The 18,826-nt window shown below is 39.7% G+C and overlaps 1 protein-coding gene across 13 annotated transcripts in view; it reads left to right on the plus strand.

The window, feature by feature from the left end:
• Sema6d (semaphorin 6D) overlaps positions 1-16,888 on the plus strand; it is a 55,134-nt gene extending 38,246 nt beyond the window's left edge. For 4 of the 13 annotated variants that reach the window (XM_077109168.1, XM_076850738.2, XM_076850741.2 and 1 more), the window contains exons 2-19: positions 2,347-2,510; positions 2,898-3,009; positions 3,568-3,628; positions 3,745-3,807; positions 3,909-4,010; positions 4,243-4,333; positions 4,776-4,895; positions 5,595-5,683; positions 6,417-6,634; positions 6,756-6,887; positions 7,217-7,372; positions 7,465-7,638; positions 8,468-8,608; positions 8,704-8,781; positions 9,207-9,307; positions 9,675-9,731; positions 11,245-11,412; positions 13,178-16,888. In XM_077109168.1, the coding sequence (XP_076965283.1) occupies positions 2,402-2,510; positions 2,898-3,009; positions 3,568-3,628; positions 3,745-3,807; positions 3,909-4,010; positions 4,243-4,333; positions 4,776-4,895; positions 5,595-5,683; positions 6,417-6,634; positions 6,756-6,887; positions 7,217-7,372; positions 7,465-7,638; positions 8,468-8,608; positions 8,704-8,781; positions 9,207-9,307; positions 9,675-9,731; positions 11,245-11,412; positions 13,178-14,466 (3,261 nt within the window). In that variant the 5' untranslated portion in view covers positions 2,347-2,401 and the 3' untranslated portion in view covers positions 14,467-16,888. The remainder of the gene's footprint in view (positions 1-2,346; positions 2,511-2,897; positions 3,010-3,567; positions 3,629-3,744; positions 3,808-3,908; positions 4,011-4,242; positions 4,334-4,775; positions 4,896-5,594; positions 5,684-6,416; positions 6,635-6,755; positions 6,888-7,216; positions 7,373-7,464; positions 7,639-8,467; positions 8,609-8,703; positions 8,782-9,206; positions 9,308-9,674; positions 9,732-11,244; positions 11,413-13,177) is intronic. The other 9 variants (XM_076850751.2, XM_076850742.2, XM_076850743.2 and 6 more) reach the window with 9 other exon arrangements.
• The last annotated feature ends 1,938 nt before the right edge of the window (positions 16,889-18,826 follow it).

The raw sequence follows: 18,826 nt of genomic DNA on the forward strand, positions 1-18,826 counted from the left end.
CATAGCAGAATCCACTTCTGAGGGCAGCATTTTTTCATTTTATTTTATGCTTCAACTCTCTAGAGCCTTTGTAAGTGGTAAAATACTTTGGAAAAGCAAGACGGGGAAATGCTGCTTCTGGAGACGTAGGAGATAGAAAAAAAAGCCATCTTGTCATAACAATTGAAAACATATGCATATGGCAAAAAAAAAAAAAAAAAACACGAGAACCAGCTGGGTGCAGTGGCGCTTGCCTGTAATCTCAGCTACTCAGGAGGCTGAGACTGGAGGATCCCAAGTTTGAGGCCAGTCTTGGAAGCTGAGCATGATCCCATCTCAAAATAAAAAAATAAAATAAAAGGCTGTGGTTATAGTTCAGTAGTAGAGTGCGCCTAAGTTCAATCCCCCATACTACCCACCCCAATAAAAGAACCAAATTAGCCTAGCTATTGAGTTTGGACTATAGAATAGTGGTATCTTTTTTTTTTTTTTTTTTAACTTCATCTTCTAGGCATGATAAATAGGCACAAGTTGTAAAGAATTTGTAGAATAACTATTCATTTGTGGGGGTGGGAAGTGACAGCAGATCACCTTAATATTTAAGATATCTTTTTCCCAAATCTTGTTCAGACTCTTAACATCAGCCTGGTTATATGTAGGTATAACTTTGCTCAGAATCTGCTTTGTAGCCAGATGACTTCAAAAGCCATGCTTTTTGTCAGCCTTTTTTGTGAGGCATTTTAAAAATACTAATTTGTTGCTGGATTAACCATCTATTAAGAAAAATTTTACTAGACTAGTATTCTCTCCTTGCAAAACTAGATTTATAATATTCACATATACTTGATTTTTATTTTAATCACAGAAATATTGCACAGCATTTATGTGCACACACCTGTATATTTGATATTAAATAGGTAAAACAGGCAGTACTTGGTTGAGTGATTGGATTACACAGAATTTGAAGTGGTTCTTTGTACTCACCTTAAAACTTCCTAGGTATATAGGACTGAGGATAAAGCTAAATGTTTTATGCTCAATATAGTAGCCGGAAGTGACAATTTTGGTTCCAGAAGAGAGAGTATTGTTGCAAAATAGATCATTTACAGTTTCATAGAAATGCCCTTCCCATGGGCTCATAGGGTCCTAATTTATTTTTTAATAAGTAATAAGTTGACAACATTTAAAGATCTTTTAAATTTTTACTGCAATTATTGTACAATTTAATGTTCTGCTTTTATAGCTATATTGAAGTATTGATATACAGTAAACTATATATATTTAATGTACAATTTAACCACCTGTGAAACAATACTTCAATAAAGATGATGAATATATCCATGCCCCTCCTTCTGCCAAAGTCCTTTTGTGATGCTATGTTTTTGAAGTAAAAAATCCAGTCATTTATCTTCTCCACCTACCCTGGAGAAAAAAAAAAAACCTAGACAGGGACCCAGCTGATCCGAGTCCTGTCCTGATTAGCTCCATGCAATTCACTGAGTCCCTTTATTTTCCCTTAGTTTTCTCATCTGAAAAACGAGGGGGTTGTACTTGATGGTCCCTAAGGCCCCTTATAGCTCTCAAGTCCAATAAAGCTAAGAGGACAGGCATACTTAGGGTATTGGTTTGTGTCCAAATGGTTTTATGTAAAAATGTAGATGTCCCTAGTGGCCGGGTGTCAGCTGTGCTGCTTCATCCCTCCCCGCTTTGCTTGATTGGTTGTCATGAAATCACTTCATTTCTTTCCCTTTCACCCTGACTCAAGGTCACTCATGGCATCGTGTCCATGTTAGTCTTAAGCTTCAGCAGCTACTCTACTCAAGAATGTAGGCAAAGGCTTGGTGATGCTGGGAACTCAGCAACACCTTAAGCCGAATGCCAGTGAGGGATGACAGTGTCTCAGCTCTCTGGATATTTCTGAGGCAGCTTGGGCATTTTAGACAACCTGTGTTGGATCTATTTCACGACTGGGGGAAGGGGTGCAGATTGGAATTTAATTAAAAGACTGATCCCAACTATGGCCGTCTCCTTGCCAGGTTAGGAGCCAGCATTTCTGTTTGGGTGTCTAGTGATTTCTGCTGTGATGATATACATAGTTACCTCAAAACTTCTGGTCAGTTTGCCTAAAGTAGCAATATGCTCACCAGACGCTGTAACCAAATCTGGCACACTGCCATCTTTTGCCTGTGTTTTTGGAAATACCTGATCCACCACCACCAGCATCCCGGATGGAAGGGGTACCTTGGAAGGAGTTGAGGGTGAAAATAGATCTAATTACAAATGAGAAAGCAGTTTCATGAGAGTGTAGCCATCTTTCCAAATTTTTTGGAAATTTTTCCCAATTTTTTACCTGCTTCTGTTTTCCAGGTAGCTAAGTGGGATTTCTGAGGAGGGGGCTGCCCTGACTTCCTTGTGGCCCACCATGAGGTTCTTCCTGCTTTGTGTCTACATGCTGCTCCTAATGATTCCTCAGTTGAGGGCCGTCAGCTTTCCTGAAGACGATGAGCCCCTCAATAGTGTCGACTATCACTGTAAGTCATCCACAGCAGCTCCTTTTCTGGAAAGGATTTTTTTTTTTTTTTAATTTTCCAAGTATATCTATTTTCAGAGAGAGTTTCATGTCTTTACAATGTTTTGCATATTAATTTATCTATAATCATTTCCTAGTGTTTGGAGACAATGGGGCAGTTTGGGGTACTTTTCTGCAGCAATCCATGTATATAGGTTGTTTATTTTCAGTAAAAAGAAAAAAGCCATTTGCTGACATTCATCGTCTTTTATTCATTTATATTCAAGACCTTAAGAGAGGAATTTAGTTAAAACCCTTCTACAACTAGTATATACAGCTAATCAATGCTGTATATTGATTCTTCAGCTCCATAATCCTGACTGATGATTTAGCCCATTTTTACTTGCAGATTCAAGGCAATATCCGGTTTTTAGAGGACGCCCTTCAGGCAATGAATCGCAGCACAGGCTGGACTTTCAGCTGATGTTGAAAATTCGAGACACACTTTATATTGCTGGCAGGTAATTTTCCTCTCGTTGGTTTATTAGATTAAAATTCTTTTCTCTTGTGGTGCTTGCATTAATGTGTCTAGTTCATGAAAAACTAATATGTGATTGTGATCAAGAATTGCAAGTAGCCAAAAATATTCACCGAGAAGAGTCAGTGTTGTATACCAGGAACAAAATACAGAGCTAAAGCCTTCGGCAGTGCTATTTTATTATTGCCATCAAGAAATCACTCACCATTCTTTTTTCCTAAAGCAGCAGGGGAAAAAAATCTCTCTTTATTCTTTTTTAACTTAGAATTATTCAAGCAAATATTAGAAATATGTCTATGCTAATATCAAGTAGCAGATTGACCCATGCCTAGAGAGAAGAGCTTTCTTAGCTCCTTGACTATGATGATATATAAAAGCATCTCACTAATGAAAAAGTACTCTTTGTTGACTTTGTTTGAGATATCGAAAATCCAGCTGATCTCCAAAACATAATAAAGGCAGATCTGTAAAAATAAAATAAGAAGCAGCTTAACATTTTTATACATTCACATGATATGACTTATTGCCTTGTTTCCAACAGGGATCAAGTTTATACAGTAAACTTAAATGAAATCCCCAAAACAGAAGTAATACCAAGCAAGGTGAGCAACTATGGCAAATTTATTTTCTTTCTCTCAGAATTTGAATAATGCCCCCCCTTCCTTGCCAAAAATGATCTGTTAAAAATTGAACTTTTGATTTTGCTTGATTAATACAGAAACTGACATGGAGGTCAAGACAACAGGACAGAGAAAACTGTGCTATGAAAGGCAAACATAAAGTGAGTTAACAGGGCCTGCCCCACTCAGTCTTTTTGTGGGCTTTGTGATACCACAATGTCAGCATGTGAAATATCTAATATTAATTATTATCTTTTCTTAGGATGAATGCCACAACTTTATCAAAGTATTTGTTCCAAGAAATGATGAGATGGTTTTTGTTTGTGGTACCAACGCATTCAATCCTATGTGTAGATACTATAGGGTAAGTATATTTTATATGGTGTGCTTCTTTTGATCACTGTTTTTTCCCTCACTGGTATGCTGTTAGAGTTGGATCCTTTCCGCTATAACTCAGTAATTTGTTTTATCGCTAATGCTAGAAAAGAATAAAAACAGAATTCTTCAAATAGAATTTCAATGCAAATAAAGCAATATTGCCTTCAAACAGGTACATTGAACAGATGTGACACCAGCTATTTATTTTGCTTTTGTAGTTGAATACCTTAGAGTACGATGGAGAAGAAATTAGTGGCCTGGCACGATGCCCATTTGATGCCAGACAAACCAATGTTGCCCTCTTTGCTGGTAAGAACCTTTAGTGTAATGAATATAGATGATCCATGGTGCAGAGGGTGCAAAAGAATTTAAAGGAAGAAAAAATGCTCATAGACACCTTGACACCAGCATTTCAAAGGCTGAAATCTATGAACAAAATTTTTAAAAAGAGGAAATTAAAAGCAAGGATATTGTGGTGCACAGGTATTCTGAACACGCGGCTCTGTTGTCAACTAAGCCAGTGACCCTGAATAAGTTGCTTAGCTTTTGATATTTAGATCCCTAATCTATAAAATTAAGTAATGCCCTGGGCCAAATAGTTAGAGGTTGATTGTGAGCATCAGGTGCAGGTTTGTCGTGTAGATAACGGTAACACAGGTGAAAGACCACAGAGGGTACAGCACGCTCTAGGTAGGCTGACACACTGCAGGATAATTATGGTTATTTTACCAAATTATAACTTCGGTTTCAGATGGGAAGCTGTATTCTGCCACAGTGGCTGACTTCTTGGCCAGTGATGCTGTAATTTATCGAAGCATGGGCGATGGATCTGCCCTTCGCACAATAAAATATGATTCCAAATGGATAAAAGGTACCTTTGAAGAGCAGTGGCGTGGGGTCACCGAGAATAGTGGGATAACTCATGTGGGAAGAGTAGCCAAGGCCATCAGGAAGCTCAGTGCATGACTTTATATTGCTCATCTGGAATAAGGACACCTGCTTTGGTGAATGAGAGCCTCTGTGAGGACTGAGGAGACTAGTAGGCATGTCAGGAGGGTTAGTTCATCCAGGCCTTTATCCAAAGATGACCTCAAAGCAAAACAAAATGAGACCCATCTTCTTTTCATGTACTGATTTGTCTAACTCTAAATGCACATGATACTATGTGCTCACTCCTTTTTACCTGTCTTGGAAAGTTAATTGATTAGTCTTTATCTGTAGTCGTTTTGTTCTTTAGATTTTAGAAGTTGAGTTTTTTGGTTTTTTTTTTTTTTTATTCTCAGTGTAAGAGATTTTTTTTTTTTTTCCCTAGTTAAATAGGTTAATGAATAAATCTGTTGAAACAAAGACCTTTGCTGAGGTTCAGTTCCCTGCAGGCCTTTTTACAGTCCATTAGCTGACTTTGAAGACGGTGGGTTCCCTGAAGCTTGAACGCATCCATATTGGGACTCCTCTAAATCATGGCCTTGAATGTAACTATGCAACATCTGTCAGTCATACCTAGCAGTCGGGGTCATATGCTAATTAAATTATCCTTTAGGAACCAGTTCGTTTTCCATTTTTCTTTCAGAGCCACACTTTCTTCATGCCATAGAATACGGAAACTATGTCTATTTCTTCTTTCGAGAAATTGCTGTAGAACATAATAATTTAGGCAAGGCAAGTATATGTACTTGATTTGTATTGTGGACCTATACTGCATGGAATTGAGACCACTTTGGTAATTATGGATGCTCTCTTAGCATGTTTCCCAGCACTCAGTTCAATGCATGTAAGGCCAAGTTCAGAGCCGGGTTGCTTATGGTGAGAATAATTGCTAGAAAACACCTGAACAATGGCCAGAGTGGGAACAGCAGTCTTGGGCCTTGAGACGTTTTCATTTCTTTTCTGTCACCATAGACAATGTTCTACAGGTACCCTTGAGCTATGGAGGCTCCTTTTACTCTCTTGAAATCCATTCACTGTGGAGACTTTTTTTTCAGTGTCAAAAGGCAGTATAGAAAGTAGAGGCTCCTGTTCAATTTAAAGTGTTTCAGTAAAAAAAAAAAAAACAACACATGTGATCTCAAAGCATTGCAGTCCCTTCTATGCCACATTTCATTAACAGTATGAGAAGCAAAGTTAGAAAAGAGTAAGAATGATTTTCATTCAGCAGGCAGACAGATAGCTCAGGTCTGGGGAGCAATTTTGGCAGAATAAGAAATTGGTCCTCTTTACTTGCAGGTAAATCTAGTTTACATTCTTACCATACAGACCCCTAGAGAGAAGGCTGCTAGATTCTTTTGAACCAGATATCTTTAGCATTTTCTGCCCCTCCCTGAAATAGCAGCATTTTGTCTCCATTCCTCTTCCTTGTTCCTAACCCCCTTGCTTCGCTTTTGTCCCTGGGCAGGCTGTCTATTCCCGTGTGGCCCGCATATGTAAAAACGACATGGGTGGCTCCCAGCGGGTACTGGAGAAACACTGGACATCATTTCTGAAGGCACGGCTTAACTGTTCTGTCCCTGGAGATTCGTTTTTCTACTTTGATGTTCTGCAGTCTATTACAGACATAATACAAATCAATGGCATCCCCACTGTGGTAGGGGTGTTTACCACTCAGCTCAACAGGTAAGAACAGATCCCTGGCACTTCAAACGATATTCTGAGCTTGCTTGTCAGAACCAAGCATGGGCCCGTTGTCACCAGCCTCTTCTTGATGGCTTTCTTTCTTTCTCTCTCTCTCTTTTAGCATTCCTGGTTCTGCAGTCTGTGCATTTAGCATGGATGACATTGAAAAAGTATTCAAAGGTCGGTTCAAAGAACAGAAAACACCAGATTCTGTTTGGACAGCAGTCCCTGAAGATAAAGTTCCAAAACCAAGGTAAAGAAAAGCGTTGAAAAGGATTTTTTGTCTTGAACAAAACCCTGTAGACATTGGTAGCCTCATCCATCCATCCTCAGAGAACAGCTAGGCCAACCTCCCATACCAGGAAGGGGTCCTATGCAATTCTCTGACAAAGTCAGTAAACATGACCCTGTAACCTGCCACCCCAAGAATGTGAATGTGAAGAACCATTGAATTCAGGGTAATAGATTGCTTCTCTGGTTTTGCTGACTCTCTTTGCTTTCTTGACCTCTTCTTTCAAAATGTGCACTTACTCTATGTAGTTGGGGTGGGGTGGTGATAAATGAATACTGTTTTCCTTTCAGGCCTGGCTGTTGTGCAAAACATGGCCTTGCCGAAGCTTACAAAACCTCCATCGATTTCCCGGATGAAACCTTGTCCTTCATCAAATCCCACCCCCTGATGGACTCTGCTGTTCCACCTATTGCTGACGAGCCCTGGTTCACAAAGACACGGGTCAGGTGAGATTGCATGGGCAACAGGGACCCATTGGCATATTGCCTGTTCTCTTGCTGTTGGCATCCAGCTCTGACTTCCACACCTTCTCTGACAGGTACAGATTGACAGCCATTGCCGTGGACCATTCTGCGGGGCCCCACCAGAACTACACAGTCATCTTTGTTGGCTCTGAAGCCGGTGTGGTACTTAAAGTTTTGGCAAAGACCAATCCTTTCTCTTTGAATGACAGCGTATTACTGGAAGAGATTGAAGCTTACAACCATGCAAAGTACGTATATTTTACGAGAACGCTCTTCAGCACTATCCAAAAATTTCCTGAATATTTCAGCTAGTCATTTCCTTTCAGCTCTCTGAATTAGTGGTGGTTTGGCATATTAGTGATTTTTTTTTTTCCCTCACTGAAATAAGTACTGGACTTCTTTAGTTTTTTGTTGTTGTAGTTGTTGTTTGTTTGTTTGTTTTTTGTTCCTTAGCTCACTAGGGCAAGGAAGATGAATAGTTGATAAGTTTAAAAATAATTCAGCCCTGTTTTTCACCTGTGGAAAATGAGAACATTTTAGCAGTACCCCTCTTACCTTGTAGATATATTTCAGGATGCTACATGTGGCAGACAGTTGGTTGCAAGCACACACATGCACAGAATATATTTATAGTTTTGTATTTTCTTCCAACCAGTAAAATATAAGAGATTATTTGGAAAATTAAAACAAACGTAACATGAAGCAAAGGAGACTTAGGAGAGATCCAGAAACATGTTGCATGGAAGGATTTAAATTCATGAATCATTATCCTTTGAATTCCTTAGGGTCCAACATGTCCTTCACGTATGCAATTCCCTTTGACCATCCTAACAGGAAAGCAATCTTTATAAACCCATGTCCAGCCTGAAACTTAACCATCCATGCAAAGACATAGCAGATGAATCACATAAATTATTAATTCCCAAACTGTGTCCTTGCCTGGTTTGTTACCAAGACTATTCCTTAGGATTTCCCCAGTTCTCTGGAATTGCAAAACCAAACCACGCCTGCCTTGTATAGTTTGTGTAGTTTTTGATTGACTAAACCTATGACTTCAACATGTATCCCATAAAATAGATGCAATGCTGAGAACGAAGAAGACAAAAAGGTCATCTCATTACAGCTGGATAAAGACCACCACGCATTGTATGTGGCATTCTCCAGCTGCGTTATCCGCATCCCCCTGAGCCGCTGCGAGCGGTATGGATCATGTAAAAAGTAAGATCATGTTTCTTTAGGTACACAGGGGTTTAAAGTCTCAAAACTTTGGATGATGAGAAAATTCACGCCACATTCTGTTTGGTTTCATACAGGTCTTGCATTGCATCCCGTGACCCGTACTGTGGCTGGTTAAGCCAGGGAGCCTGTGGGAGAGTGACCCCAGGGATGCTGTAAGTACACTCTGCCATATTAACTATGAACTGTCTCCTCCAGGTCTCTAAAGCTGGAAATCTTAAAAAACTTAACTGTTACACTACTTTTCTCTTTTCTTTTGCTCTCTTGTTTGTTTGTTCGTTGTTGTTGTTATTGTTTTGCTCTTTCTTTCTTTTTTTTTTTTTTTTTTTTGATATCGGGGAAAGATAAAAGAAAACCTGAAATGTAAGAGGGTTGGGAAATTGTAGACATAGTAATATTTATGGAAAAGGGAAGCAGAAAAAAATACACTTCTATTCTGTTACACGTTCTCCTAAAATTTTAACAGAAATAGCCATTTTAGCAAGCTATGTTGAAATGTGGATTGGTTGTCTCTGCCCGTTCTTACTAATCAGTCTGTGTTCTTGGTTCTGCTCTGGATGTCACTTGTGTTCCTATGAAGGCCGCTAACTGAAGACTTCTTTGCTTTCCATAACCACAGCGTTGGAGGATATGAACAAGACACAGAATATGGCAACACGGCCCATCTAGGGGATTGCCATGGTAAGACGGACTCTTCCAATCCTTCCTGCCTCTTCTTTTGACATTTGCACGTGAACATTATTTTACAATCAGCCTTTTAATGACTTGGGACACATACCACCTAGCATTTAACTTGAACTTCGCAAAAGCTGAGCCGTTTGGTCATGGGGATACATTAGAAAAGAATCTTACTTTTTTTTTTTTTAATTTTTATTTTTCTTCACCATTTACAATTTTGTAGAAGGTCTAGAGAAGAGTAGTCTAACCAGTAGGTTAATCTTTTAGTTTGTAGTCTTTTCTTTTGACTTTTTTAGTTAATTGGAATTCATAAATTTTTGCTTTCTTTTGGTTACTTTTTACTGATTACTTGTTCCTTTAATTCTTTTAGAAATTTTGCCTACTTCAACTACACCAGATTACAAAATATTTGGCGGTCCAACATCTGGTTAGTTTTTTTTCATTTTTTTGAATTAACAACCTTTTCTTTCCTTCAGTTCAGCATTTTCAGCCCCTTCTCCCCTCCTTTTGCGCAGTTTGGCAGCCCTTCATTTTTCTGCTTTGACTCATAATCCCACTGACGGCACCAGAAGACTGTTTCTCACTCAGCACTTCCCCCTGTGTAGCATGTTAACAGTCATCATTGACAAGGCACACCCCTTAAGAAAAGTCAAGTGGGTTGACATGAACTGCATTCCAGCTGCACGCACGCCCACCCCAGCTTCCTTCTTTCTCACCTTTGCATCATGAATGTTCCCTGTGGCCATCTGTGTTGAATGGATGGCAGGATCTCATAATTTTCCCCTTCTCACCTTCCCTAAGACCTAGTAAACAAATACACATTTCCCTCCAAAAAAAATGTGTATTTATGAGTTTTAAAGACCTTTTTTGAATGTTTTGTGGGAATCCTGGGATCTCTGAATGTCATGGAGTCAGTGCTGTGAAAAAGGCTTCTGCTGGGTTTTGATGTACTACGATGTCCATGGGCTCTCCACATGCTCTGTCTATATCTGTTGAAGAGCCTCAGTTTGTGACTAGGGCACCATTCCTAGTTGGGGTCTCAGTTTTAGCCTGAAAGCTTTGGCCTACATTTGGAGGAAATCTACTGGGTAGAAATCAGTAACAGGCCTGCTGAAAGGTTAAGTTATTCTCAGTTCTATTGCTTCTTCTGGGACACACTGTGATTTCATTTCTCAGGAGGGAGAAAAGGATAACAGATCTTATGTATCAGAACACCCTTATTCTGTTTGTAGATACCATTTATTTTTGCGTGAGTTGATGCTAACTCTTAGGAAGAAATCCCCCAGGCATTTTGGAGAACGTGGTACCTTACTGTGGACAGGAGGCCCTCAGTGCAGTTGAGAAGTCTACAGATAGACAGGAGGCCAGTGAAAAAGCAGAACAATCTCTCAGGCAGGGCTGGTTTATCAGGTCCAAAATCAAGTGTTTACTCGGACTTAACCATTTATTTTATGGTGAAATTACATTGTAGCTTCCCCAGCAAAGGAAATAAAGTTTCCAACCATCTAGGAAAGTACTGTTTAAAATACACACACACACACACACACACACACACACATACACACAGAGAGAGAGAGAGAGAGAGAGAGAGAGAGGGAGGAAATGATGTTGTCACACAAGAGAATGAGAAAATGGCAAATAATCTGCACTGGGATTTCTATTAGCTTTTCCATAGGCAGCATTAATACCACACAGACTTCAGTAGAATGGCTTAATGTCTTTTGAAATCTGCTTAAAGTGTCTTTATTGTTAAATTTGAGATTCTATTCGTCCCCTTGAAAGAAAGGGATTTGGTGTGGTTTCCTCAGGTGTGTTTGTACAAAATCTTAGAACAAGCTTTCTCATTACATTAACTTAAAGTTTACTTAAAAATGCAACAGACCAATCAGAAAAGCCTTCTGATATTACCCATGTTAATGAACATCTGTTTGCCACCACAGACATGGAGGTATCTTCATCTTCTGTTATCACAGTGGCAAGTATCCCAGAAATTACACCCAAAGTGATTGATACCTGGAGACCTAAACTGACGAGCTCCCGGAAATTTGTAGTTCAAGATGACCCAAACACTTCTGATTTTACTGATCCTTTATCGGGTATCCCAAAGGGTAAGGCCGCATCAGGGAACTCATCTCTAACTGTGCAGAAACCTGATTCCAAACATCTCCAAGGAGGGTGCTCTTCTGAGGTGGATCCAAGTGGAGCTGCTCTTACTGCCCCTCCAGTTCCACTGGCCACAGGGACTCGGGCATTCTGTGGTTATATCTGAGTGCATTTGTGCAGAGATGAAAGGGGCAGAAAGCTGTTGAAGACATGGCTCGTGAAACAGCCACTCAGACAATCTAATCTGTGTTGATTTCTGTCTGGGGAAGCTGAGAGGCTGTTGAATATCAGAAAATTTCGAGGGTTGCCCTTGCAACATCAAAAAACAAAACTCACTAATTGCAAATATCCTCATATCAGATGTTTTGTCTAGGAGTCTTTCCCAGCCTCTCATTTAGTTTCAATCCAAAGTGCAATATTAAAAGGATATGTGAGGTGACAAGTTGCTTGAATGCCACAAGCAATAAAGCATAACAGAGCACTTGTCCGTAACTATCACTTTCAGTCCATAACAGCAACAGTTATAAAATAGCTGCCTATTGCCTTTGCTTATTAGATATATTACTCCAGAAAAAAAAAAATCTATTCCTTAGTGCTTACTAAACCATGGTATCAGGTTTCCAATCAGTTTTTATGCACTGTTTTGTCGATTATGATTTACTTCTGTTGATTTTGGTTTTATATATTTTCATTGTAAACAATTTTATAATCATTCTTCTCTCTGCTTTGTTTTCTTTACTAATATCATTTCTTTTTGCTTTTCTTTCTTAGTCTCTCACTATGCCACTGAATTCCATAACCCTGAACATAACCCCGAACAACTAATGTTCAAAGGCCTTAATACTAACCTAATACAACACAATCTTCAAAATTCCTCTTACTTACTTATTCTGGGACAACTGTGTGTATAGCGTGTAACAGACTTGGATACCTCTTAAACTAACATTTCTTTGATTGACTGTTAGATGTCTGTGGTTGCATTACAAATTACAATAATTAAAAACTATTTCAATCTTCTCCTTCTAGGTCTAATTTAAATATTTCTCAATTACCTCCAAATAATTTAATGATATTACTTAACTAATGCATAATATATTTCCTTACACTGTCTGGATTTCTTACAGAGCAGGTTATTCAAGAGTGCTTCACCCAACACAGAATGAAAAAAAAAAAAAAAAAGCAAACATAAAAGTATATTTAGCTATATGTAGCTAACAATGACCAAGTAGATGCTTTAAGTTTGTGATCAATTTATGTGTTTTTATCCAGTTAATTTAGCATAATTGTATAACCATAATTATTTTAACATAATATATCTTCATGCTAACTCATACATTTCCCTAATCACAGCAGCTGCCTTTAATCCTGACTTATGAATTAGGAGAAAATCATGAGACAAAATATTTTATGGGATTAAAATTAGCTGTTTAGAAAAATACATAACTTGTAACTCTATTTTTAAGGCAGAAATTGTTAACATTTCTAACAACTATTTAAGAAGAGGGATTGGAGGGGGAAAGAACAGAAAAATATAGATTAATGGGAGATTAGAGTTATTCTGGTATCTGCAGCAATCATATGTGGTTCTGGGGCTCCTATTGTGATTAAAGAAAAATATATAACATATGTGGAATTTTGGAGTCTAACTGACCCTCCAAGCTAAGCACATGGACAGTGTCAAAGGTAGTGTTATCTCAGTGGAAGCCATTTGCTGTTTAATGTTGTTGTTAAAAGCACTTCATTCAAACCTGTCCTGTGTGTCTGTTGCAGGTGTGCGATGGGAAGTCCAATCTGGAGAGTCCAACCAGATGGTCCATATGAACGTCCTCATCACCTGTGTCTTTGCTGCTTTTGTTTTGGGGGCGTTCATTGCAGGGGTAGCAGTATACTGCTATCGTGATATGTTTGTCCGGAAGAACAGAAAGATCCATAAAGATGCAGAATCCGCCCAGTCATGCACAGATTCCAGTGGAAGTTTTGCAAAACTGAATGGTCTCTTTGACAGCCCCGTCAAGGAATACCAACAGAATATTGATTCTCCTAAACTCTATAGTAACCTGCTGACCAGTCGAAAAGAGCTGCCACCCAGTGGAGATACAAAATCCATGGTGATGGACCATCGAGGCCAACCTCCAGAGCTGGCCGCTCTCCCCACACCAGAGTCTACTCCTGTGCTTCACCAGAAGACCCTGCAGGCCATGAAGGGTCATTCAGACAAGGCCCACGGCCATGCAGCTTCAAGGAAAGAAACCCCCCAGTTTTTTCCTTCTAGTCCTCCACCCCACTCCCCACTAAGTCATGGGCATATCCCCAGTGCCATTGTTCTTCCCAATGCTACCCATGACTACAATACATCTTTCTCAAACTCCAATGCTCATAAAGCTGAAAAGAAGCTTCAAAGTATTGATCACCCTCTTACAAAGTCATCAGGTAAGAGAGATCACCGGCGTTCTGTGGATTCCAGAAATACCCTCAATGATCTCCTGAAACATCTGAATGACCCAAACAGTAACCCCAAAGCCATCATGGGAGACATCCAAATGGCCCACCAGACACTAATGCTGGATCCCGTGGGACCTATGTCTGAGGTCCCACCCAAGGTCCCCAACCGGGAGGCGTCACTCTATTCACCTCCTTCAACACTCCCCAGGAATAGTCCAACCAAGCGAGTGGACGTCCCCACCACTCCTGGGGTCCCAATGACTTCTCTGGAAAGACAAAGGGGTTATCACAAAAATTCTTCCCAGAGGCACTCTATATCTGCTATGCCTAAAAACTTAAACTCACCAAATGGTGTTTTGTTATCTAGACAGCCTACCATGAACCGTGGAGGATACATGCCCACCCCCACGGGGGCGAAGGTGGACTACATTCAGGGGACACCCGTGAGTGTTCATCTGCAGCCTTCCCTTTCCAGACAGAGCAGCTACACCAGTAATGGTACCCTTCCCAGGACGGGACTAAAGAGGACACCGTCCTTAAAACCTGATGTGCCACCAAAGCCTTCCTTTGTTCCTCAAACCACATCTGTCAGACCACTGAATAAATACACTTACTAGGCATCGAGTGTGCTATTCCTGTGTGGCTTTATCCTGTCCGTGTTGTTGAGAGGATGATGTTGTAAGGGTACCTTAGGACAAGAGACTTGCTTGTATTTTAAAAGAACCAAGTGGCCAAAGAGACTGTCACTTTGGCAACATCAGAACTTGCCACATGTAGCGGCGGCAGCGAGGCTTCTGTGTATTGGCCTGAAAAACAAAAGAAGGTGCTGGTCATTCCATTTCTTTTATTGGAAGCTAAAGTGATGTGTAGCTCCCAAGGGCTACCTTACCAGTATCAAGAGCTGATACAGTACTCAGAAGAATCCGTGAACAAATACTTGAAAATGGGTTCAATTTAGACTGCCCTTGTGTGTGGTCTTCCCATTAAATGTGAACATTTTAATATGTATGCATTCACCTTGCCTCTTGCACAAATGTCAAAAAAAAAAAAAATGATGGTAATGTCTCAAAGAAACAAACTCGTAGGTTACCAAGCAGTTTGCTAAAAATTCAGTCTTTGACCCAAACTGTAGCATTTTTTTCATGTGTGGCATTTTTTTTTTCATGCCACCAACAAACTGTGTTGCAAGTATGTGTGTGCATGTGTGTATGTGTGTGTGTGTGAGAGAGAGAGAGAGAGAGAGAGAGAAAGTTCTGCACCCACTAGGATGTGTTTAGGTGCCCATTGTGTCTTTTTGTGCTATGGAGTTGTTTACATTGAGCATGACTGAACGAGACACCAACTTCTTCCTACAGCCCATTGGGTTCAGCTTTGAGAAAGGAACACAATCGAGGCCCCTTTGGCTGTCAAAATGATGAACTTAATTTATGTGGTACCCAATGCCAGAATGTAAGAGTTCCAAGTAATTTTGTGCTGCTATTCATTAAAACTTCTATTCCAGTCTTGCCACCTTAAGAAGCTAGAGATATTATGAGGTGTCTTTGATTTATCCACCAGTATTCGGTAGTAAAATTTGCCCGTCCACTGTGAATCAAAGCCTGAGTCACGCTATTTAACCTCGGACACACCATGAAGAGTTTATTTTGATTGTGTTTGGTTGTTTCCCATATATTAATTTTTTCCTCCTTGACCTCCTCCCACCCCCAAGGCAAAAGAAAAATACAAAAATAAAAGACAAAAGAAAGGCATATGAGGACATTGTAATTGGCTTAGCAGGAAGGGTCATATGACCCACCCGTGGTGCAATCATGTTGTCTATGTTGTGTTATGTGAGAATTTTCTCCTAAGTCATGCAGGTAATGACAATATACTGTAAATACCACATGTGAGTTTACCTGAATCTGTGCATTTTGTGCCTTATTCATGAGAATGATAGAAGTACTAAAATATGTCAAGTGTTTTCAATATAGCACATCATTTACTGAGTGCCAGTTGTAAATGTTTTCCAACCAGCACCTGAAAAGACTTTTCAAAAACCATAAAAGCAACCTAGAACAATTAATTGTTAAACAATCCATCTGAATAGCAGCATTACCTCCTTTGCCATGATAAACATTCCACTCCTGCTTTCCTAAGGATGAGACGGTGATAATGTGAAGTCAAATGAGGTTTCCCAGGGAATGTGACACCTGCGGAAACCATCTAGAGTCATTTGTGCATAGTTTGGCAGAAACCACTTACAGTTGATGATGTGCAACCCCAATGACTATTTCAGTTAATATGCTGCACACCACCCAATTGTTTATTGAACCTAATCTAGAAAGGAACGCGGCAGAGGAAGGCTCCTGACCTAGTCAGACAAATAAGTTCAACTGATTTCGTGTGATCATGCTGATGTTACTTGGGGGAGGATGGGATGCAGACGACCAGATCATTTTTATACAGAATGTAGAATACTGATGCAGTTATTCTTTTCCTTTGAGAACATTGTTTTTATAAAGAACATGATTTCCTGTGATCTCTGGAAGCTCAAAAGCTAAAATGTCTGTTCTTGAAACACTTCTGCTTTGCAACTAAAAATATTACAGATTAATAATAAATTAAACCAACCAATGATAAACACTACTCAGTCCACCAACAACAAACGTGTTTGAATTTACCTTACCAATATTAATCCCAGCGTGGTAACTCTGTGTGACCCCAGATAACATTTTGTAACATTGTGCTGCCTTGTAGTTTGTAATGTGAGTTCTATCAGTATTTATGTTGGAATTTCTAACATTGAATCTAGTCTCTATCCTGTTAATTTAATTTTTAAATGCTTTATCCATTTGTGCAAAGGTAAACACAGATTGTATCTTTTTTAATGGTACGGCATAAAAAAAAAGTAACCCTAAAGTGAAGTGGCTCTATACTGTTTTATAGAGTACTTTAACATGTATAGATATCTTGTAAACTTGTATTGTGGATGTGTAAATAATATGTACTTTGGGTTTTTAACACCGCATGTAAAGTCAAAATAAAATATACAAATCATCATATCCTGCCTCTTGATATTGAAGAGGTTTATAATGTATCATATTTTCTAAGTCAGTGGACAGCAGTGAGAGTTTCTTTTAAAATCTACCAAAATATTCCTATCTGGAGTGTTTGCTCCCTGGTCACAGTTGCACTACTGTGCTCTCCTTGGAAGGCTGATATTGAAGGCCAACACCTCTGAAAAATGAGAGAGAGGGAGAGAATTCAGAGAACCAGATGAAATATGGCACAGCATCAGTCATCAAATGCTGTAGGCACACACTCAAGTGGCTCACAATGCTCATATATCTGGTTCAACAGACATTTTTAAAATTCATGATTTGTATCCCTATGTGAAATTATAAAAGTAATTTTAGTTCAAAGTTATAACTAACAAATTGGGCTTTGGGGTGTATGGAATTTCTCCATTTCATTGTTGTAGTTGAGTAGAATATATTAGAAGATACATTCCCTAAATATTGACATGGAAGGTAAAAATATGAATCCGTGATTCCTCCCTCAGCAGGTGACGGCTGGTGGCTGCTACTGCCCTTGTGGGATGTTGAGGGTGGGAACCATTTCTGAGAGGTGATAGGATGGTTGCAGCGATACCTGTCTTCTTGGTTCTTCTATCTGCTTCTTCTGGCCAAAACCCAGCTATACCTCTAGGACCATGTTTTCCCAAGGAGCCCAGCAGCTTTTTGCAAAAAAGGAAACATTGCCATATTCCTGTCTTGGGTCTTGCTCTCTCTTTCTCCCAGAGCCATCTAATTAGCAGTGTTGCATTTTGGGGTCACTGCAGTGGCACAAGGTCCTTTTTCATTGCTGTGGTGGAATGCCAACCAGAGACAGATGATGATGAGTTTGCAAGAATCCTTTTGTGAGAGAAATAGATTGGTGGAAGGCCTGTTTGCTGCTTTTCATAGCTACAAGCTCTACAGCAGGGTGTTCAGCCAGGCAGTGTGGGGGCCATAGCATCCAAAGCCCACCCATGACCTGAAGGAAGTCTCTGACTTGAGCCCACTGTGGTGCTGGAGACAGAGGGCGGAAGTGCCCCACCATGTGCAAAATTAATTTGTAACTCTAAAGAGTTTGGATGAATGGATGAAAGAAGAGAGAATTCAAGGGAATGTATCTTCAACCTGTTTCTTTCTGGTCTTTTTTAGCAATGTGTTATCTTCCTTTACATTGCCCATTTCTATTAAAATGATATTTATTATTACCTACAGCTATTATACCAGTTTTTCTGGGTTCAGTTTATTTCTTCCTTCTAAGAAGAACATCTTTCCTCTTTTTTATAAAAGTTCTTAGTCTTTTTTAAAAATTCTTTGATGGTTTAATAAAGGCTACGGACTGAAAGATGACTTTCATTTTTTCTTTATAGGAAATTTACAGTCCCCTAAAACCACATCTCTGAATCCTCATGATAAATGCTCAGAGAAGTAGGATGAGAGAACTTGGAGCTTTTCATGGGAAACACATGACAAAACTGGACAGTAAAGGCACAAATAAAATGAATTAACCAGAACAGGACTTTCATGCTCTGGTTCCAGAAATCCCATTAGCTGGGTATATAGGTTCCTCTAGGAAGTGGCACCTTTGAAGCCAGGTGGAGCACATGAAGTGCTGATAAGGCTAAGAAGAAAAGTTGTCTCTCATGCCACACTGTGACATCATGGCCTAGATGCTGGCCTGGCACCAGGAGGTCTCACCCTTCTGACATCTGAGAGAGGCCAACTTTCTCTCGTCTTCTCCCCACTCCTCGCCCTTATCCTTGTCAGACTAGGGAAAAGAACAAGGATCCAAAACAGCCCTCTGGAGATGTGGCTCATTGGCAGAGCACTTGCCTGGCATGCATGGTTCCATCCTGGGCACTGCATAAAAATAGAAATATAAAATAATGAATAAGACAGCACCCTCAGTTCTGGTCTGGGAAGCTGGGGTCTAATTCTGACTCCA

This window comes from Callospermophilus lateralis, chromosome 3 (genome assembly GCF_048772815.1).
Source record: "Callospermophilus lateralis isolate mCalLat2 chromosome 3, mCalLat2.hap1, whole genome shotgun sequence".
In the NCBI taxonomy this organism is placed as follows: domain Eukaryota; kingdom Metazoa; phylum Chordata; class Mammalia; order Rodentia; family Sciuridae; genus Callospermophilus; species Callospermophilus lateralis.